The sequence below is a fragment of the Malurus melanocephalus genome, unplaced genomic scaffold (assembly GCF_030028575.1).
Source record: "Malurus melanocephalus ecotype Western Australia unplaced genomic scaffold, MMel_1.1 scaffold_346, whole genome shotgun sequence".
In the NCBI taxonomy this organism is placed as follows: Eukaryota; Metazoa; Chordata; class Aves; order Passeriformes; family Maluridae; genus Malurus; species Malurus melanocephalus.
The window spans coordinates 502,247-521,820 of NW_026623578.1; the positions used below are offsets into that span (position 1 = coordinate 502,247).

Sequence of the window (19,574 nt, forward strand, 5' to 3'; positions counted from 1 at the left end):
TGTTAGGGATGTTTCACCGAAAAATGGCCAAGAAGTATTTTTCTCCCATGAACTTTATGAAAAATATTCCTTGTCTCCGAGCCTCTCCGAACTCTGGCATTTATCAAACAGGTATATTATGTAATGTTATCATTTTGTGGTTTTGTTACCATCCTATGGATTGCGTATCCATACTCTTCTGGGGAAAGTTGTATGTTGTCTGGCACAAGAGCTTGTTACAGATTTCTTGGTTCAGCTGTTGGCCTGTGCTTTATCAATTGTGAAACCTCAGAAAGCTGGAGTCCTTTGGACTTTTGTGTCTTAAGAGGGGTGTTTAGGAGTTTGGGAATAGAGGTTGGGTTAATGGCTTTTTGGGGGTGGTACTTGTTTTTTGCTTTCTCTTATGTATCAAAGAGGGATAAGTTTGACCCACCTTCTTAACYGTTCAGGGTAAGGGTCCGGGAACCCATGAACCAGCCCTAATTCTGCTTAGAAATTCATAGCTGTCCCATTTCTTCTCACTTTATATGAGGGTAACAGTACTGTGTTTTTAAATCCTTTTTGCTTGTACCTTTTGGAAGCAGCCAACATTTTACATGAACCTCCAGTCTCTTAGGTGCAGTGGAAATGTAATTAATTCTTTGGGTAATGAATAGAAACTTTAGAGTGCCAGGAGGACTGGGATATGAAACTGGTGGTACAGGTGGTGTTGGTGTCCTTTTTATCTTTTTTGTAGTTGAGGAAGTAGAATAACATTTRTTTCCCATAGTGAAACGTGTGGCYCATGTGGCTTCATTTCAGCATTTGRAGGACTGTATTTAAACTCTTGGTTTTTAAGAAGTTATTTAGCTGATAGGGAGCTGAATGTGACTGCTGATGAATGAACCTTCACACTGTGAGGAGTGTGGGTGGGAAACCATGTAAGTGGAAATTCAGCAAGTGGGGAAATAGTTTGTTCAAAAGGGGAATTACTCTGTTTTTATGAACTGACAATGAGAATGTGCATTTGAGGGGAATACCTGTTACATCACATGACTTTATCCCTCATCTTTAGCTAGAGAAGGCTGTCCTTGTTCATCTCTATTGGAGCAACTTTCCTTGAATTGGCAATATATGAGCACAGCCTCACAGCTTTTTACTGGTACATCTGATACTGCTGCAGGATAAGAGTTTCTGGAGCAGACACTGAGGAGTGGGATTGTATTCAGCTTTGTTTGGCTCAAATGGTTTGCAGCCASAAGAAGCCAGAGAGGTTGCAGCTGGAAAAAATCAGAAATTGATGGAACTGGGTTGTGTGRCTATAGTCAGGAGGAAGAGAAATTAAACCTGTTGAAGCAAGTGTGAAAGTAAAAGCTGGAGGAAATTTGCCAGTTTTGGGGGGTTTCTCATAGGTATTTACTAAAGTGTGTATTCTCTTGGTRTAGAAGCTGTGAAGGCGTGTTGCTGATAAAATGAAGGGGAAAAATTTAAGCCGTCAGCTCAAATAGAGTATAATGCTGTAAATATGGACAGAAAAGCTCTGTCAGATTATTTTGGTTTGCACCCCGATGAAGACTGTGACAGCACTGCATACTGAAATGATCTTGATGTGCTGCCATTTCATTCAGTGCTGAATATAGCCAATTTAAGCTGCTAGAATTTCTTGATGTTCCTACATTGGCATATCTGAGTCAGCATCTTGTTGCTGCTACAGCTTAATTAAATTTGCCAGTTTGTGCCACAAGGATGGACACATTCTCATATTTATAGAGACAGCTGTGAAGTGTTATTAAGAGCTGTGGATGTGATACTGCTGGGTTTGAATGACACTTGAGATGTTTTCTACTGCTGAAATAGTATCTTAAAAATATGCTTTTTCCAAGATCAGCAGTTAATGTTCATTTTGTTAGCCTTAAATATTTTCTCTCTTAAGTACAATTATTTTAAATATACCAGGGTTGGCCTTTGTGTACTGGAGTTTTACGAACCAGCTTYATGCTACTCCTTTGTTGTTGTTAGAACAGCATACCCCTTGCCTTAGCCTAGTATTATTTTTGGTGACTGATTCCATCATTGTTTAGAGTAGAAAATTAAATGTTTGATTTGTGTACTTTGTAGGAATTTCTTCACTGAAATCTGCAGTTTTTATTGTTACAATGAAGTGGCTTTAATTTCCTTCTTCTGCAATGAAAGAAAGGCTTTTTCTGGTTAAGTCTTTCTCCTTGTCAGGAGTGACTTGCAAGTCTGACCTTTCTGAGTGCAGACAGTTTCAGAACAGTGGCCATCAGTGACTGATGAAATGTGGATCTATTTTTTCATTAATAATCTGTGTTTCCAGAACAAAAAATCTGTTTCATATTTAGTTTGTTAACATTGTTTTGTTTCTTTAAAAAGAGAAAACCCTCCCTTTTTTTGTTTGTTTTTTGAATCAGTTGCAGACCTGCTGTTGGTACTAAGGATTAGTCTGGTTGCACAGGTGAGGTTTCAGAATAAGAACAGTCCAGTGGCACAGATAGGAATTGGAATTGCATGGTCTCTCAGAGCAATTTAGGCTTGCACAGCTGCTGTTATTGTTTCTGACAAATATTAGTATTTATGTGAAAGCTGCAAATTCTTTTGTTTGTTACTTTTCTTTCAGAGAGGCAAAGAAAAATGTGGAGGCATTGGCAAACTCTTCAGAAAACAGACAGATCTGTAGCGTGCAAGCTGCAGATTCACTTGAGGTGGAGGCTAAAAGCCCAGCTGATGATCATCCTTTTCCAGAGCCCAGAGTCCCCTATCCATTCACCTCTTGTTTGTCTGAGAAGGAGCAGAAAACATACTTGTATCTGATGACTAAGTTCTCGAAAAAAATAAACCATTTCCAAGTTAGTGCAGCAAGTCAGAGGGAATTTTTCACTTATATGGTAAGATATGTATGTGTGTACATCACAAAGGGAGTAATACTATTTTTTTCTTACAAGAATAAAAGAAGGGGAAAATTGGTTTTCAATTCATCATAATTAATTTATCATAGAGTTCATGGTATTGTGAGTGGTAATAAATTTTGTAGGATGAGCTTTTTAATAGAAATTGAAAGTATATGTGGCTATTTCATTGAAMCTGGGGGTTTTGTGGCTTTTTTGGTTTGGGGTGGTTTGGTTTTTTTGTTGATCTAAACAACTGTGGGTAAATGTAGATATTTGACAGCTGATCAAACAGCGCCCCCTGCCCAAAAAAAACCCCTTATTTTCCAAAGAGGAAGTGAAAAGTTTTCCTTACTGTGATCTTAGCATTTTGTAGTGGCATGTGCCAGTCTTAGATGGTGTTAGGCCATGGATACGTTTTGCTGTGATCTTTACAGCTCCCTGCTGTGAGAGCTTTRTTCATTAGCATGGGCAGGCCCTCTGTGCTGCCCTGCTGGGCTCACACAAGGAACAAGGCTCAAGTTCACCCTTGCTGCTGAGTCTCAGCAATGTGTTTAAGTACTTAATAAATTAAGTATTTAATTTTTTTAACCTGTTTTAACCTGTTGGGTGAAAAATCGTTTGACTTCAGTCCTGTAAAATATAATTAATCAGCAAATTGTTTTGAGCCATTGCMTTTGGTTTCCCACAGTTCCTTATTAATGCTAATTTCTTTATTTTTGCTGTAACTTTGGAATATCTTTTCCAGGCAAGTCAGTAACTACCACGTTCTTTCATATGAAATCAGAATTCAGATATCTTTGTGGCTTTGTCATGTAAACTTCATCAACCATGTCTTGTAACTTTTTTATTTATAAATCACCATATCAAAATAAACTTGCTGTTTGTTAGGGATGGTGGTTTTTTTTGGTTTGGGATTTTTTTAAGGAAATGGGTCTTGCAAATTTTTTTTTACTTAAGGGAAACTGGACATTTGCCAAATTGAGCAGCAAGTTGAATCTGTTCATTCCCTCATATCATTACCTGTACTGTCTTTCTGGAAGTTGTGATTACAACTTAGTATGTGATTACATATCTAGCATAGAGGGTTTTGTTTTGTCTTAAAAATAGACTTTTCCTTCCCCCAGCAAATGAAAGAAGTAGTAAACAATGAAATTGCAGAATTTATGAAATTTGCTCAAAATGCTGCAAAAAGCTGCGCCCAAGATTATGACACCATCTCTGAAGATGCACTGCGTTATACTGAGGTAATTAMCATTGCCATGCTTAATTCCAACCCTTCTGAAAAAACATCTTGGAGTCATGATTAAGATACATAGAACTGYTCATGGGATGTGATGTTCCCTGACCTTCTGCTGATTTCATGTTGGGATGAGATGGGGAAGTGGCCWTTTTCCTTACACTGTGCAGCGTGGCTTGGCCTGCGGTTCCTTGGAGCCTAAAAGAYGGGATACTAGAGAAGTCGCTGTTTTCAATACTGTAAAAATATTTAGTCATCAAATAAATAAATTTCTTTTTTTATATTTGGGAAGGGAGAAGTTGCATTTTAGGTGTGTATTTCCATTAACAGATTGCTCCTGCATATAAAGGACTGGACAGAATGTTAAGCTTTCCTCCACAGTAGCATGTTATAAAGTCATTTTAATTAGAGGTTACTCAGGCTTTGATCATAACCCTCTGCAAGTTCATGCTGTGTTAAATATCCACTTGGATGATTCTAAGATCGAACATGAATGCAACTTATATATAATTCTTGGCTTTATAGCACATTTTGGAAAAAAATCCAGAATTTAGTGGGTTAACAGAGAGTTTGGGCACATATGAGGACAAAAATACTGCTTTATTTTTTGCTCTAAATATTTGGATTGGTTTTCAATTTTATATTTTGTCATCTGGTTACAAAATGTGTCTCCAGACTTCTAGTCCTGTTTATTGTTAATACCCCGACTTCAAAGTGAAATAGAGACACATACTTTGTTGCAWACAATACTTGCAAAAATAATTCATTCTAGTTACTAAATAAAAGCTAAGTATCCTAAATACCTAATTCAGGTATCATAAAAAGTTATGTAGAGTTGACATGATAGTGAGTTTCAACACAAATGGAATCATCCTATGCCTTTACCTTTGTGCCTTTTGCCTAGGTCTAACGTAAACTAGGTGGTAACACAAAAAAATACACTTCCTCTAAAAGCCAAGATAAATAAACTARAAAGAAAATAATTACCTGTTTAGCACAGTTCAGAGTGTACTGAACTGCATGTTTTTAAWGATTGGCCTGAGCTGTGTACATACATTGTTAATGTGGATATGAAGGGGTGAGGAGGGTCTACAATGTATTGCAGTTCTCATACCAGTGATTGTGAGAGTCTTAAAGCTCTGTACTGGTATCTGCAAGTTTTTAAATGTAACTTGCAATTGCAGAAAAAACTTTTCAAAATKAAATGCATAAATTACTTTTCTTTTTGTGTTAGGAGTTGCTACGTGCATGTATTGGGCATGTGCAGAAGTATCCAGMGTTTTACACCCTCCATGAGATCATGAGTATCATGGGAGGAAAGTTTCATACACAGCTGACCTTTAAGCTGGAAAAAAATCTTCTTGCAATGGTAATACTTTATGTACACATACTGGGTTTGTGGGTTTTTTTAAATAAGTAGAATTCCATCAGCATTGTATTGTGCAAGAATTAGGGATTTTTGCAACTATTACCCAGTTCTTGAGTTAGGGGTTATAATTTATAATTAAAATTATTAATTAAAACGTCAGTAAAATTATTTTAGTAGTGAGGCTGTTAACCCTTTTCACCAGATGTTTACCGTTAAAAGATTGCACTGATAGTATGTTTTCTCATATCATGTAACTTTATAATTCACCTGTGTAGATTCCTGTATTTTTCTTTCTAAGAAGTTCAGTGTTGGGTGAGCATGATTGCTGTGAAAGGTGTTTCCTGATCCTGCTTGATTTCCCCAAGGGTACAGCAAGACGGGGTAAAACAGATTTCCCTTCCATGCCTGTTCAACTGCCCACAGATTATAGCACTGTCACATCTGTTATAACACCAGAAAAAAAGGCTGATGTTATGCATAGTGTAAGTAACCTTTTTATTGTCATTTTTAAGGCATATTCTGTACAGAAGTCCAATTTGATTCTTTGTATGTGTTGAACAGTTTTTAGATTGCATTGCACCATTAGATAGCTCTYATTTCTGTTTGTGTTCTTCCATTACCAAAATCAGGGAGTTTTCATTCTGTTGAACTGAGTTTTTTGACTGTTWATTCCAGGTGATTTTTGATCAGGTAGTTCAAGGAATTTTTCCACATGTGCAAACCCAAACTTTCAACAGAAGCACTGTAATTTCAATGACTCTTGCTGAAGAAAGGAGCAGAGGTGATGCAGGAGAATGTTTATAACTAACATCTCTTGAGGCTTATACCAGAATACTTGTGATGGTGTCTTGGATGGCAGAAAAAAGAGCAGATGGATTTTTTATACTCGTCTCATGGTCCTGGCTCCTGGGCTCCCATTATCTTCTTAGTCCTTGATGCTATTCTTCAACCTCATGAGCATTCCCAGCCTCCTTCCTTCATGGAAATATGTACTCATAATGTTTAACAATTTTGTCATTTCAGTTCTGAGTTTGTATTGTTGATTTTGTATTYGTTTTAAGGTTCCTTATATATGACTGGTATTGAAACAACTATGCAGCATTAACCATATTTTGATGTCAGGTGTCTTTATTGTGCTGTGGCTTAACTCTTAAGAAGATCTGTAATRCATATTTGTGAGTTAATCTGGTTTGGGTTTGTATTTTTGCTTCAGTGCATTTCCATATCTCATGATGCTTTAAATTCCTATTCAACCTAGTAATTCAAAGTTATAGAGAAATTAACTGAAAATACAAGTTAAAAAGATACATTTTCTCAAGCTGCAATGTGAATGCTATAAGATTCAGCTGAAAACTTTCAGGGGAGTTTTTTGCTCTTTCATTTCATTTTGAAACCTGGCATTGTGGTCGTATTTGTACTTTTTTGGGGGATAGGGGTTGTCTATATCCATTTTTATTTGGGTTTGGATTTTTCTTGTAAATTCAGATTTGTGTGTATTTTTTAAAAAAAACGAACTTTGAAAGAAAACGTCTTTTTTTTTTCCTCTTTAGGATATTAGTTCAGATTCAAATGCAGAAAAACTTGCTTTGAAATACTATCCTCAAGTTGTTTTAAGTAATCAATCATTATTTACTTTACTGAATAATCATGGACTAAACTACAAGGAACAATGGGAAATTCCAGTTTGTGTTAAAATGATCACTGTTGCAGGTATGGGATGTTTTTGTTATAAAACTATGGGGGGGTGTTGTCCAGAAAAGCTGGAAAGCTGATCTGGAGTCACTTTATATCACTTGGCTTTCTCTGTTGTGGTGGGTAGGGTATTGCTTTGYTTTTTGGGAGATTCATATCTAAGTGTATTAAGGTGTAAACAAAGGAATGGGGCAGCAGAGCCTGGACAGAGTTACTGRTTAGAAGAGAAATAAACTGCAGCCRTCACTTGGGCAATGAGACTTAAAAARGAATTGACTTTCAAACAAGGAAGAAAAAAGATCTTTTTGGAAAACAGGATACACTTGGTAATATAATGCTGTATAGGAAGTGATGAATCCTCAGTTCTTATTTTACAAATTCTCTGTTTAGAACTGCATTTGAAATATGTTCAGCTGTTAATGTGGTGTGTATTGCTGCTGTAGGATCATCATAATTCACACCATATCTGGACATACTTTTATTTTCTGTTGTTAATTAATGRGAGGATCGTTTTTCATTTCTTCTGGTGTGAATGTGCAATGGATTTGACTGTAATTGGAAGTTGAAAGATTTATTCTTTAAATTATACAGCACTCTTTCTTCCTTTCATTTAATATGTACTCAATCTCTTTTCATTCTTGAAAAGGTAGCAAACCWGCTAAAGTGGTTTATGTTAATTCACCTCTGCTGAGAAAAGAAATGACAGTAAGAGAGAGGAATCAAATCTTCCATGAAATTCCAATGGATTTTCTAGCAACTAAAACATCTTACGTTTCAATTTCTGATGTATCGATGGACAAACCAGCTGAGGACAGCCTGTTTCAGTGGGATGTAAGTAGGTTCACCTATTCTTAAAAACAAACCCAAAACCTTGTGTTACAATTCATAAATTGATAATGAAGGAAAAATTAGTCTTTCTGTTGGTGGTTTTTCTATTGCTGATTTAGAGACCCTGTTAAAACCTGTCTGTCTAGTTCCTTTAAATGCTTCTACATTGACATCTCAACTTTATGTTTACTTCATTAAAATGTATTTTGATCGGTTTGCTTCAGTGGGAAAGGTCCTGTGAGCTTTTCCTCTTTGGAGAGGCCTTTCACTCATAGGACTCAAGATACTCCACATTAAACAAGAAAATGTGTTTTTCAATTACTGCTCCTCTTTCACAACAGTCAAAATATGGATGGCTGAACATTCTTTGTGTTTTCAATTTGGTAATGTCTTGTTTCTKGTTTTTTTTTTTATCCTTTTGGGATTTTTAAATTTTATTGYTTTCTCATCCCTGTGTTAAGGTGTGTTCTGATACCTACCAGTGCAGGACAATTCCTCTTCCAGATGACACAGGGATGGACTTCGATGATGATGTTACAGAACTTGAAACTTTTGGAGCAACAACAAACCTCTCAAGAACTTCTAAAATGGAAAGTACTTTTCCTGTGGTTACTAACACTGCTAAAATTTTATCTCATGGTCTGAAAACGGGGGACAAAGATTCATCCACCATGAACAGTGGAGATGAAGAGGAGAAAAACACCCTTTCTGAGCAAGAAGGTTCAGCATGTGCCAGCACGCAGTTTCCATCATTAGGTGGCACTTCATGCATCAGCCCTCAAGAAAATCCACCTTGTAAAAGCTTTCAGTCAGTGGAGGTAGGACTAAACAAAGCACAGCATGTCATGACTAAAGAAGTGTTGGACAATGAAACAAAATTAAATCCTCCATCCAATGGAGGGAGTTCTGAGAAAGAGCCTGATGCTGCACAGAAAAGAGAGACTTACAGTTCTTTATGCAGTAGTGACACGGATGAAGAGCGTTTGGTGATTGATTCAGAATGTAAAACCACTGCTTGTTGCAAACCAGCTGTATCAACCACCGTTTCTTATAGCTCTGCAGAGACTGCCAGTTCTCCTTCCCCTGCTCAGAGTCCTTTAGCAAGCACCAYTGACTGCTCAGATACCATGGATCAGGGGAAAAAAGCCTCCAAGAAACCTACAAGAAAGTTATCCAAAGAATTGGATCCTGTTGGGCARATTTTGAAAATGCAAACTGAACTTCTCAAGTCCCCTTCTCGAAAAGCTCCTGAGCCAGTGGTGAGCTGTGATAATTCTAATGCTCTACCAACACAGGTGCTTCAGTCTCCAAAAACCTTGGTGACCTCCAGCACAGAAACTGTGCCTGCCCCAGCCTCCAATCCCACTGGCTCCTCTAGAAATAACTGGACTTGGCTTTTTGAGGGACTGCCAAAGGGTAAGTGTGGTCATTGTGTAAGGAGGAAAATTTAACAGATAACACTTTAACTCCTTTGTCTGAAGAACCAGTATTGCATCTGTTACATTTATTTAGAGATGTGACTTTACACTATCTTCTCTGTGTGAGAATGACTGTGTTGCACACAGAAGAGAGTGCTGGGAGYTGTTTGTTCACAGAGGTGAATGTGAAATACTGTTTTACTGTAGAGAAACAGAAAGTTGTTATACTCAAGSGTTTTAAGCAAGGAAAAGAAGTAATTTGGTAGTGGAATATGTTATTTTTGCACATAAATTATAACAGTCTGGTCTGCAAAAATAGTTATTTGTCAATCAAAAATAGAATTATTTTACTTTTTTGTAAAATAAAACTTAATCAAATGATGCAATTAAAAATTGGGAAAAAAAAATTGCAATTAGTGTGTCTTAAGTTTTGAGTCTTCTGGTTCAGTTGATGTTGCTTCACTCCTTAGCACTCTGTCCCAGAAGACAAATGAGGGTTCACTAAAAGGCACCTCTCTTTAAGTTTTCAGGCAATTGGCTGGATATTTAATCTGTTCTACACCTGGACCTTAACCCAGAATTACAAGTCGTGCAGATCCCAGGGACCATGGACATGGAAATTTTCCTTATATGCCTGATTTGTTYCTAAGATCTGTATAGCTGAAGTTAGAAGCACTTTATTGTGTTAGATAAACTTGCAGGAAACCATGAGCTACATTCGTACAAGAACAGAGTCTTGCCTTTGGAGTTCTCTCTCTTTGTGTGAGAAATCTAATGATGTGGGATTATTTACAAATATGCTCTTTAATTGAGTGAACATTTCCCAAATGTAATTATTTTCAATTTTTTAAAATATGTGACTTTTTTGTGCCTAATGAAGTAGTTTTCACTCCAAAATCTTAGGAAACAAAACAGATCCTAGGGTAAATAAAACATCTAAACAAACCACAAACATAAAAACTTACTGCAARGGGGGAAAAAGCTAATCAGCTTCATGAGAAAGAATGTCCAATCTTGTAATTTTCTGGTTTCTTAATTTTCTGTAGGAAAGCTGCCAAGTGAACTTCAGCTCCTTGAAGAAGACCCTTCAGAGTATCAAGCACCTGAGGAAGGCAATGTTGTGTATAAGCTCTTCAGTTTGAATGATCTGTTGTTACTTGTGCGGTGCAGTGTGCAGAAAGTCAAGTCACTGCCACGATACCAAAAAAAGAAAAAAGCCCAAAAGGTAAAAATCTTGTTTTCAGCATTTGTTTTGGGTTTTTTTTTNNNTAAACTGTTGTGCTCAACAGGCATCTCTGTATTCCCAGTTCTTGGTAGCATTTGTGCTTTCATTGAGATGATTGGTATATTTAATTGAGACTCTGAAGTGTGTGTTTTGTAAGTAAATATTTGCTGTAGCAAAACATGGAAGAATAACTTGTGATCTAATCAAGTAAAGCTACTTGATTAGAAGATAAGTGTGATTCTCCATTTTTTACCGAAGTAATRTGCCTGGCCAGTGATACACATGTAAACTAGTATCAGTTTGAATTGTTCTTAGAAGTTAATGGAGTAATTAGGGGTTTGGCCCAAGGCTTTGAGAAGTTTCATGATCATAAATACTTTCAAGCAGGATTCAGCCTTGCTATCATGCCTAGTTAAGCAGAGAAAGAGCAGATCAAGTGAACAGCAGAGAAGACAAAAAGAGATTCTGTTTGTTCTCCTTGAATATTCTATGACATATCAAATAGTTTATCTCGTGGAATTAAGTGATTTGAATGCAACTGTAATTGAAATATTCCTTGCATCATCAGGAGAAGGAAATTTTATTCTGTAATTCCCAGTAATTTGTTATTTTGTAAAGAGTCCTCTGAATCATTCAGCGAATTTGTTGTGGTATGTYCCTCCTGAGAATAATTACAGCACGCAGTTTTGTGACGTGTTTATGTGTTGCTGAAATGGAAATAATCATTGTARCTCAGATTGCTTACCAAGGGTCTCTGCTCAGAATCTTATTTTGAAGAAATCCCATCTCTTTGTTACTGATCCACAGCTCATAAATGCCTGGGAACAACTGCTTAGTTCATTATTCAGAAACCAAGCACTTGGTTATTTCTTAAAAAATTTCTGCTGACGTTTAWACTGTGGGTTGTCAGTGAGAAAGATGTTATGTTTTCTGTTARTGTTAACTCTCAAAGGTTACACTCTGATTTCAAATGAGAGTCCAAGCATTAGGTTCTAATTTCAAGTGAGATTCTGACAGCAGTGATAAATGCCAGAATTTAGCTAATAATAAGCAAATTAGAAATGTCATGTATTTTTTCTTAAATTGATGCAGAGGGCAGTAGAGCACCGAATGTAAACTTCAAATTAATTTAGTTGCATGGAAAGATGACGTAGTAGCACAATTTTTAGGATTTGTAGAATATTGCCCAGGCTTTTTTTTCTTTTTTCTTTTTTTTTCCTGTCCATTTCATCTTTCTTTGTATAAAGTCTCTGTACTCTAAAGTTTTTACTGTGGATTTCACAGAATGGGAACCTTTGAACAAAATCTCTGAAATATCATTGTTGCTTCAGCTATGGTGGAGGACTATGATTATTATAAAYTACAAAACGTAATTAAATTTACATTAAAAATGTAGACTTTTTGAACAGTGAGTGCTGCTTTTTCTTTTTAGAAAATAGCAATCTTCTAATCTAATCTAATCTTCTGTTTTTCAGCTGACTCCCATATTCCTGTTGCCAAAACTAGAATACCAAGCCTATTACGGTGTCGAAGCTCTTACAGAAAGCGAAGTGTGTCAGCTGTGGACACAGAGTATGCTACATTCTGAATGCTYATTTTATATTGGTAAGTTCATGGGTTGATTTTTTTGTTTAAGACACGTGTGTGAGTATTTGTAGAATAACAGAAGAGATACATATTTGTTAAAGGTATAYTCCATATGTCCTTTTTAATTTTAACTTTCTAATTTTGTTTTTCACTTTTAACTTTAGTAAGCTCCTTGTTGGAAATTTCTTTGGATGTTTCAACTTTGGTTTTAGGTAAAAAAAATGTCCTGTAGAAAATGCTGTATTTACATTTGTACCATGACATTTTAAAAGTCAGGGAAGTTTTTATGTCTGTTGGGATATATGTTGTGTAGAGAAATCAAAATGTTGCATATAAAGAATGTGACCAGATTATTTTGACAACCATTTTAATGTATGGAGAGTTTTCTGATACCAGTTATCTTGTAATTAGCAAATTTTCCCTTTTAAAATCTTGCTAATTACAAGATAACTGGTATCAGAAAACTCATGAGTTTTCTGATACCAGTTATCTTGTAATTAGCAAATTTTCCCTTTTAAAATCTTGCTAATTACAAGATAACTGGTATCAGAAAACTCATGAGTTTTCTGATACCAGTTATCTTGTAATTAGCAAGATTTTAAAAGGGAAAATTTGCAAAAAATGGTTAGTTGATATTTAGAATATGCTTGGAACATGCTACTGAGTGAGGGCAATCCTGTTTGTACAGTGAGTGACTGTGCTGCAGTGGGGACTGCCTCACTTACTTGTAGAAACAAATCTGGGTTTTAGGGTTGTTATGGCAGCAGTTGTGGCCTGTGGTTGCCTAACCTTTCCACTTGTGCACTGAATTACACTTTTGCTGTTGTTGGCTCACATCAGAATGCTATTTTAGAAATGCTAACTTCTCTATTTTCCCATTTTTATATACAAACTGTACAAGTTACCATAAGATTATGTGCAATCTAGTGTATTTGCTTATTGCATCTTAGTCTGCTCTTCTTATTTGATGGAAATTATATTTCTAATTTTAAACTTCAAGAGCAATATTTGATATTATTTTTCCATTCCCTAAAAAAAAGCTGATTATGTCCACAGTTCTCTATTTGTAACTGTATCTTAATGTATGGTACAGAAGCATTGCTTCTCTTTAGTTTTAACAAGCACACCACTATACTGAGTATATTCTGAATTTATGTATACTCAGTATATGTCCATACTGAACTGCACTGCAGTTGAGCTGCCTGTATCCAGGAAATGTTATCAAAGTTTTCATTAATATTTCCAAAGTGGYAAGCAGAGCAGTGTGAGGAAATCGTGAGCTGTGGAGAGAGGGCTGATGTGTTTGCTAGTAAGTCCACAAAGTGAAGGAGTGTCTGTCTAATCTGCTRTCAGTTAAGGTTACTGAAGGTACGGCTTGCGCAGGAGATTGCAGGCAGCTCATCCAGCCAACACCCCATTTTATGGAGGCTCTTGGGAATGCAGGAGAAAGCAGGCTGGGCAGGCAGGCAGTGTTCCAGATAAACAGGCACAGAGCCCTYCCCCGCCAGCCAGGAGAGCTCAGTGTGTTCCCTGTAGATACCTGCTGGCTGTGAGATGGGCCGTGCCCTGGGCTGGCAGGCTGCACTGCTCTGGCCACCATCTCTCTGTTCCTGTGCTCTGAAGAAAGTGTCCTTGGGATTGAGAAGTGCTGGTTATTCCAGTCATGTTTGTTTGYCAGCTCTTGGATGTGCTCTTTCCAGAAGCAAGCCCTGGGGCGCACAGGAGTTCTCCTTTTGTGGCTCTGAGGAGGCACAGGATTACTGTGGGTTGTCACTGTCCTGCGCAGATAATGGGTACTCCCAGCCTGTGAGGCAGATTCTCAGTACTGCCATGTAGTTTCTAATGCAAGTGGGTAAAAAAATCATATATGGAAGTAAATACYCCTTCTATGAAAGAGCATCTACCACAGCCTGTAATAGGAAATTGTTATCATATTCTATTTGGGGAATCTTTCCTGGAGAAATACTGCAAGGTAACTGTGAAATTCTGCCTTTCAGTTTGTATTTCTAAGGGAGCTGTGAAAAATGCGATGTTGCAAGTGTCCAGATTTGCTCAGGGGACACTCTTTGCAGCAGAGGGCTTTGTCCTGAAACTCCAGGGACAGGTCTCTAAGAGTGATGATATCCATGGGCAGCTTAAAATGGGGTGAATCTCTCATTYTCTGCCATTAATCTGATATCTGATAGTAAGACTACTCCAGTGATCTGTTAAGCGTAAGGAGAAAGGCAGAGATCCTCTGAGATCATTCTGTAATTTGAATTATTTTAAGTGAAATGCTGTGTTGTATAATAAAAGAATTTTTAAATCAAACATTTTCTAAAGCTTATTGCTCTTTTTAAATTTACCTCATAGTATGTGTGTGCAAGTATGGAACAAGATGATTTGAGAACTATGGCCCTATTAAYGCAGTACCTACAACTTTCATTCTTGTTCAGACAGTTGAGCCTTTAATTTTTAAGTTTTGAGYATGTAGCATACTCCCATGTCAAATTGCATAGATGTTTTTGGACCTTGAAAAAGTTTAATTCACTGTCTCAACCATCTTTTGTATTGCCAAGTAAGTATGGATGAAAAGTTCTTTGGACCTTGRTCTATGCCCCATAATTGTCCAGCGTTGTTGTGTGTGACAGGGGGAGGATCTCAGCTCAGTGACTCAGCTGTGCTGCCAGCTCAGGGGATGAGACAGAAAGCAGATGTGTACCCCATGGCCGCCTGCAGCAGCTGCAGAGGGTGACAGGAAGCTGAATTTTTTTATGTAGGATGTTCTTAAGGTACTGATGGTTTGCACAAAAGCAGAGATGCTATCATCAAACAAAGAGTGCTGTCTTCCTTGTGCTAGCAAAGCACCTGCCTTGGTTGCTGATTTAAGTCCCCTTGCTACTCAGATAGGAAATYCTGCATCTGCAAAGGCAGTAATCTCTGGGCCAAGCTTCCCAAATAAGGCACTTGTACTTKATCTAAGCAGTAAATAAAGCTGTGATAAGCTTTGCTGATTAATGGGAGCATTTTACCCTGACTATTATTCACTTATTTGCATTAAGTGCCTAAGCAAAACTTTGTGCAAGAATAGTTTACATTCACTTGAATGGAATAATATGGGCCTTTAAATTATTTGAAAAATGGGTAGGAAAAWAGTACTTAGTGTATGGGTAATGTACTACATGTCAAGTATTTTCRATCAGTCACTTTGCAAATATAAGATATAGTTCTATAAATTAGGTGGGAGTAGTTCATAGATATTTTGTAATTTTTTTTTCCCCAGTTATGTTGTCAGTGAGTTTAGGAGAGAAGTCTCTGATTGAGGAGAAGCTGGTGAGGGATACAGAACTCAAAACACATTTTTTAGTTCTTTTTTTAATGATGGGTTCAAATCTCTTTTTTGTCTAGTCAGCACTGCAGGATGTTAAATTTAGCTACTTCATCTTGCACAAAATACTGTTATGAAGAAAAGTAACAAATGTACAGTGTTTAAATCAGTTGTCCTGGTGCATTTTTTAAGATTTGTTAAAATTAATGTTATTACTTAGTATTCTTACACAACAATATAAACTGTTAGTAATGGATAACTTGGAATGTGAAATGCTTTGGTTTTGCAGTTTTAACTGTGCAATTGAAGCATTTACACTTCCTAAGAGAGCAGATGTATAGTAAGACAGTAAATTCCACTAGTAGGCTATATTTTATTATGCCTTTTCCTCATCCACCTTGTGGGAGCTGAAATAGAATAGATTGCTGGGAAAACCTCAGCATGAGAAAGAATCARAAGGCAAGGTACAGTTGTCCAATCCACGTCCAAGCCATGCTGGTGATCTTTATTGCTCATCAAGTGAAATGTGGGCTAAACTGTGCTTGGCAGCCTTTACTTCAGAAATGTGATGAGGAAGGCTTTGAATTGTTGCTTCTCACTATGTCAAAGACAAAAATTCTTGAGCAGCTTGCCGTGATCAAGGCCTGAGTTGTAAATTGTAATTTTTCAGGTGAGGAAGGGGGGGAAAAGTCAAGAGACAAAGATCAGAATCCCCAGAAAGTCATGCATTGTATCAGAATAGGAAAACAAGTATATTAAACTYAAAAGTAAATTTGTTGTAACAGATCAGCTTTCAGGATCTGTCTAGTGAAGAAGTGAAGTGATAAGGGTCAAATGAACTTGAGAAGATAGAAACTGASTGATGAGATTAAGGCCTGGCAGAATGAAGTTCTATATCCCACACATAAGCCAAGGTTYGCTGGAGTCAGGGGCATCTCCCTGGTTTAGAAAGACAGTCCAGTATAAATAGCTGTACTTAAAGCAGCTGCACATTTGACTGTCTRTTATGGTGCAACATTGATAAATACTTTTCACTGTTCTATGCCAAAAGAGCAAAGGTTTTTATCTTTTTAAAAAGGMATTAGGTCTGCAAATTAYGGTCTTACATTYGTTTGGTTTTATTTTTAGTRTTTTAATTGAATTTCTTTTTTCAGGACATATTGATGCTTTCACATCAAAGCTTATTATGCTAGAAAAGGTTTCTCCAGAATCTTTAAGAGAAAAACTTGGATTGATCAAGTGAGTATTTTAGTAAGTTTTTTTAGCAATGAATTTCAAGTCCTAACAAGCCTTGTAATTTACTACTTTTGCTATTTTTTTTTTCTTTCACAGACCTGCAAATTCATTAAATATACTTCATCATATTTTGAAGAAGGTGTCTGAGTAAGTGCTCAATTCTTGTTCATTGTATTTGTTTACCCCATTGTCCAGCTAATCCTGTTTTTTCTGTGGAGTGCTTGTCTACTCTGATTTTTGTTTCTTCATGTACATGAAATATTTTACAGGTTCTTAGGTCTACCATAGCATAATGTAGTACTGTGTAAAATGTGCTTGGCATTGCAATGTTTGCATAACTGATGCAAAAGAGTAAGAACTTGGGGTTTTTGAACCAGTTTTTCAGGAGAGGAAACTGGACTCTTAAGAGCTGAGTAAACAGTTTGCAGGAGTGAGGTGTAATATTGTGTATATAGGCTGACATGTAGAGTCTGGGCATTTGGGTTTTGGTAGTCTTTTGGCTTAAYTTGTAGAAATAACATTGTTTGAGTTCACTTCTGCTTAGCTTGACTTATGACGTCATATGCCTTTCTCTGTACAACATCACGACCTTTCTCCTGCTTCTTTATGTAGCTATTTCAAGCCTTTCAGACTGCAAATGTCTTTTTATTTTTTTGTGGAGCAGGTTTCTTACATTGAGTGTGAAGCGTCTTCATTCAAGTTACAAAATAGTTTTCCYGCTCTTCACAATTTCTGTAGTGTCATGATTTGTGACTAAGATTTTTGATACAGGCACTTAATTAATCTTTATCTTCCTAAAAACTGTTTTCATCCTGTATGTGTTGAAAGCTCATCTATTCTTTGTGTCTGTGTCCACATGGGCATTRTTCTTTATAGGATGCTGGTTAAGGAATTACAGTTTGCCCAACAAGGATGGTTTTCAGTGTATGCTTACATATTTAGTTGTGTAAGGTGCCAATCTTTATGTTGTTGATAAATTAGTACATTATGAATACAAATTAAACACATTAATTAGTAGGTATTTATCAATACAGTTTAATTAATGCTTTCTTGTCCAGTCTTTTTATAAAATGGGCTAAACATCTAAAAATGTTTTGTTTATGCATTAAGAAAGTATTAGCTATCCTGATCAAATAAAAAAAAAAACCAAAAAACATTAATATTTTTGTTTTTGAACTTTTCTCATTTTAGTTTGGAGGAGGGCTCTTATTTATTGACTCACACTGCAGGAGATTCATCAGTTGCAATTTACAAGAGTTCTCCTGACAAGACCRCAAGATCATCCTATAACCTGCACAAAGCTCACTGTGATCTGCCTGCTGTACCTGCCACTCTCTCAGTCCCATGGGTACCCCTAGACCCCAGCATCCCTTTGCCCTACCACATAAGTCATGGGAGRGTTCCATGCACCTTTCCACCTGCACCCCAGGAAGGGTGGAAACAGAAGGTCAGTATCTCACTTGATGGAAAAGCGGATTAGTAGTTTAGGAATGATCTATTTCAATCTCTTGGGTTATAGCTGGTGTAATTATCTGTCATCTTTGGGGGTCAGAAATTTTTTGTGAATCTATCCTGCTTTTTCATTTAAGTTGGTGGATAAGTGATGCCTATCATCCATTGGAAATTTCCCAAAGATCCACCTCTCATCTCTAATATTTTTGAGGCACTTTAAAAGTAAGAGAATTTTCAACCATTGTTTTTCTTCAGCATAGGTTTACTCATCTGTGTCAAAGCCATGTGCTAACTGTGCCCAGCTTTGTGCACTGTGAGATGGTTTTAAGTCTCTGTTACATGTTCTAGCCACATCYTGACTTCATATGAGGAAAAAATTGTCGTGCATCGGTTCCTAATTACCTTGTGTACTTTGGTTTCTGCCAGAAGGAAATGCAGGCACATAGGCAGGAAGAGGCAGGATTGGGCACTTCTCCYTGCTGTGTCAGTCAAGATGTGTCATGGGTCTGTTTGAAATTAAATTAATTACAAGGTAGTTGTCTCTGTGTAGTTGTGTATGTTTGTGCTTAATACAGATTTAAGCTTATTAATTCTGGTAATTCTGGTTTGGTTTTCTGAGTTGCTTTTTTTCAATTCTCTCCCCATATGTGTGTAGATGAYTGGGGTGAAAGGACAATCGGACACACCCCGTGAGGGAAAGCCAGTAGCTATGGAAACAAAAGGCAAGCCAGCTAAGCCTGTTAGAAATGAAGGTGTGGCTCCAAAGAAGCTGAGGAAGAATTTCTGCAAGCAAAGAAATGTGAAGAAAAAGTGGAAAACTAAATTCAACAAAATGCAACTGAAGTAGTARTAAGCCTGGAGAAGAGCAAGAGGAAACAAAAAATCTGAGGTTTTCTTGCAGCTTCAGAGGAGCCAGAAGAAGCTGGCTGGGGAAATGGATCCAATAGCTGAAGCATTCTCTAAACCTTTAACCCTTTCATACCTGAGGCAACCTGTTTGAAGGCAAAATCTCAAATTCAGTCAGAGAAAAAAGCTCATGGCTGCAGTCACTTGGCTCGTTATGGGGAAGAGTATTTGCTGTCGGTCTGGTGATTTTTGTAGGAAAACTGCATCTTGAAGAGTGAAGCAGTGGCTGCCAACAATCTCCAATACCACGTAACAAGAAAAAAAACTTTTCAGCTTTCCTAATTTTTCCAGATTCACTGCAGATTTTAGTTCTGATRTATTTTAAATATACATTTTACTTTGTGCATTGTGCGTAAGGGGAACAATTTGGATTTAATTGTTTAGATTTTTGACACATGGTGTCTACCAGCTTTTAAATAACTTAGATAAATATATTCTTCTTTTTTAGAA

The 19,574-nt window shown here is 36.9% G+C and overlaps 1 protein-coding gene across 2 annotated transcripts in view; it reads left to right on the top strand.

Annotated features, from left to right (window-relative positions):
- The window catches only part of ICE2 (interactor of little elongation complex ELL subunit 2), a 20,980-nt gene extending 1,412 nt beyond the window's left edge, over window positions 1-19,568 (top strand). For both annotated transcript variants that reach the window (XM_057378201.1, XM_057378202.1), the window contains exons 2-15: window positions 7-111; window positions 2,597-2,864; window positions 3,992-4,111; window positions 5,339-5,473; window positions 5,839-5,955; window positions 7,024-7,183; window positions 7,812-7,996; window positions 8,455-9,409; window positions 10,458-10,636; window positions 12,112-12,241; window positions 16,685-16,769; window positions 16,863-16,913; window positions 17,958-18,213; window positions 18,874-19,568. In XM_057378201.1, the coding sequence (XP_057234184.1) occupies window positions 7-111; window positions 2,597-2,864; window positions 3,992-4,111; window positions 5,339-5,473; window positions 5,839-5,955; window positions 7,024-7,183; window positions 7,812-7,996; window positions 8,455-9,409; window positions 10,458-10,636; window positions 12,112-12,241; window positions 16,685-16,769; window positions 16,863-16,913; window positions 17,958-18,213; window positions 18,874-19,065 (2,938 nt within the window). In that variant the 3' untranslated portion in view covers window positions 19,066-19,568. The remainder of the gene's footprint in view (window positions 1-6; window positions 112-2,596; window positions 2,865-3,991; window positions 4,112-5,338; window positions 5,474-5,838; window positions 5,956-7,023; window positions 7,184-7,811; window positions 7,997-8,454; window positions 9,410-10,457; window positions 10,637-12,111; window positions 12,242-16,684; window positions 16,770-16,862; window positions 16,914-17,957; window positions 18,214-18,873) is intronic.
- The last annotated feature ends 6 nt before the right edge of the window (window positions 19,569-19,574 follow it).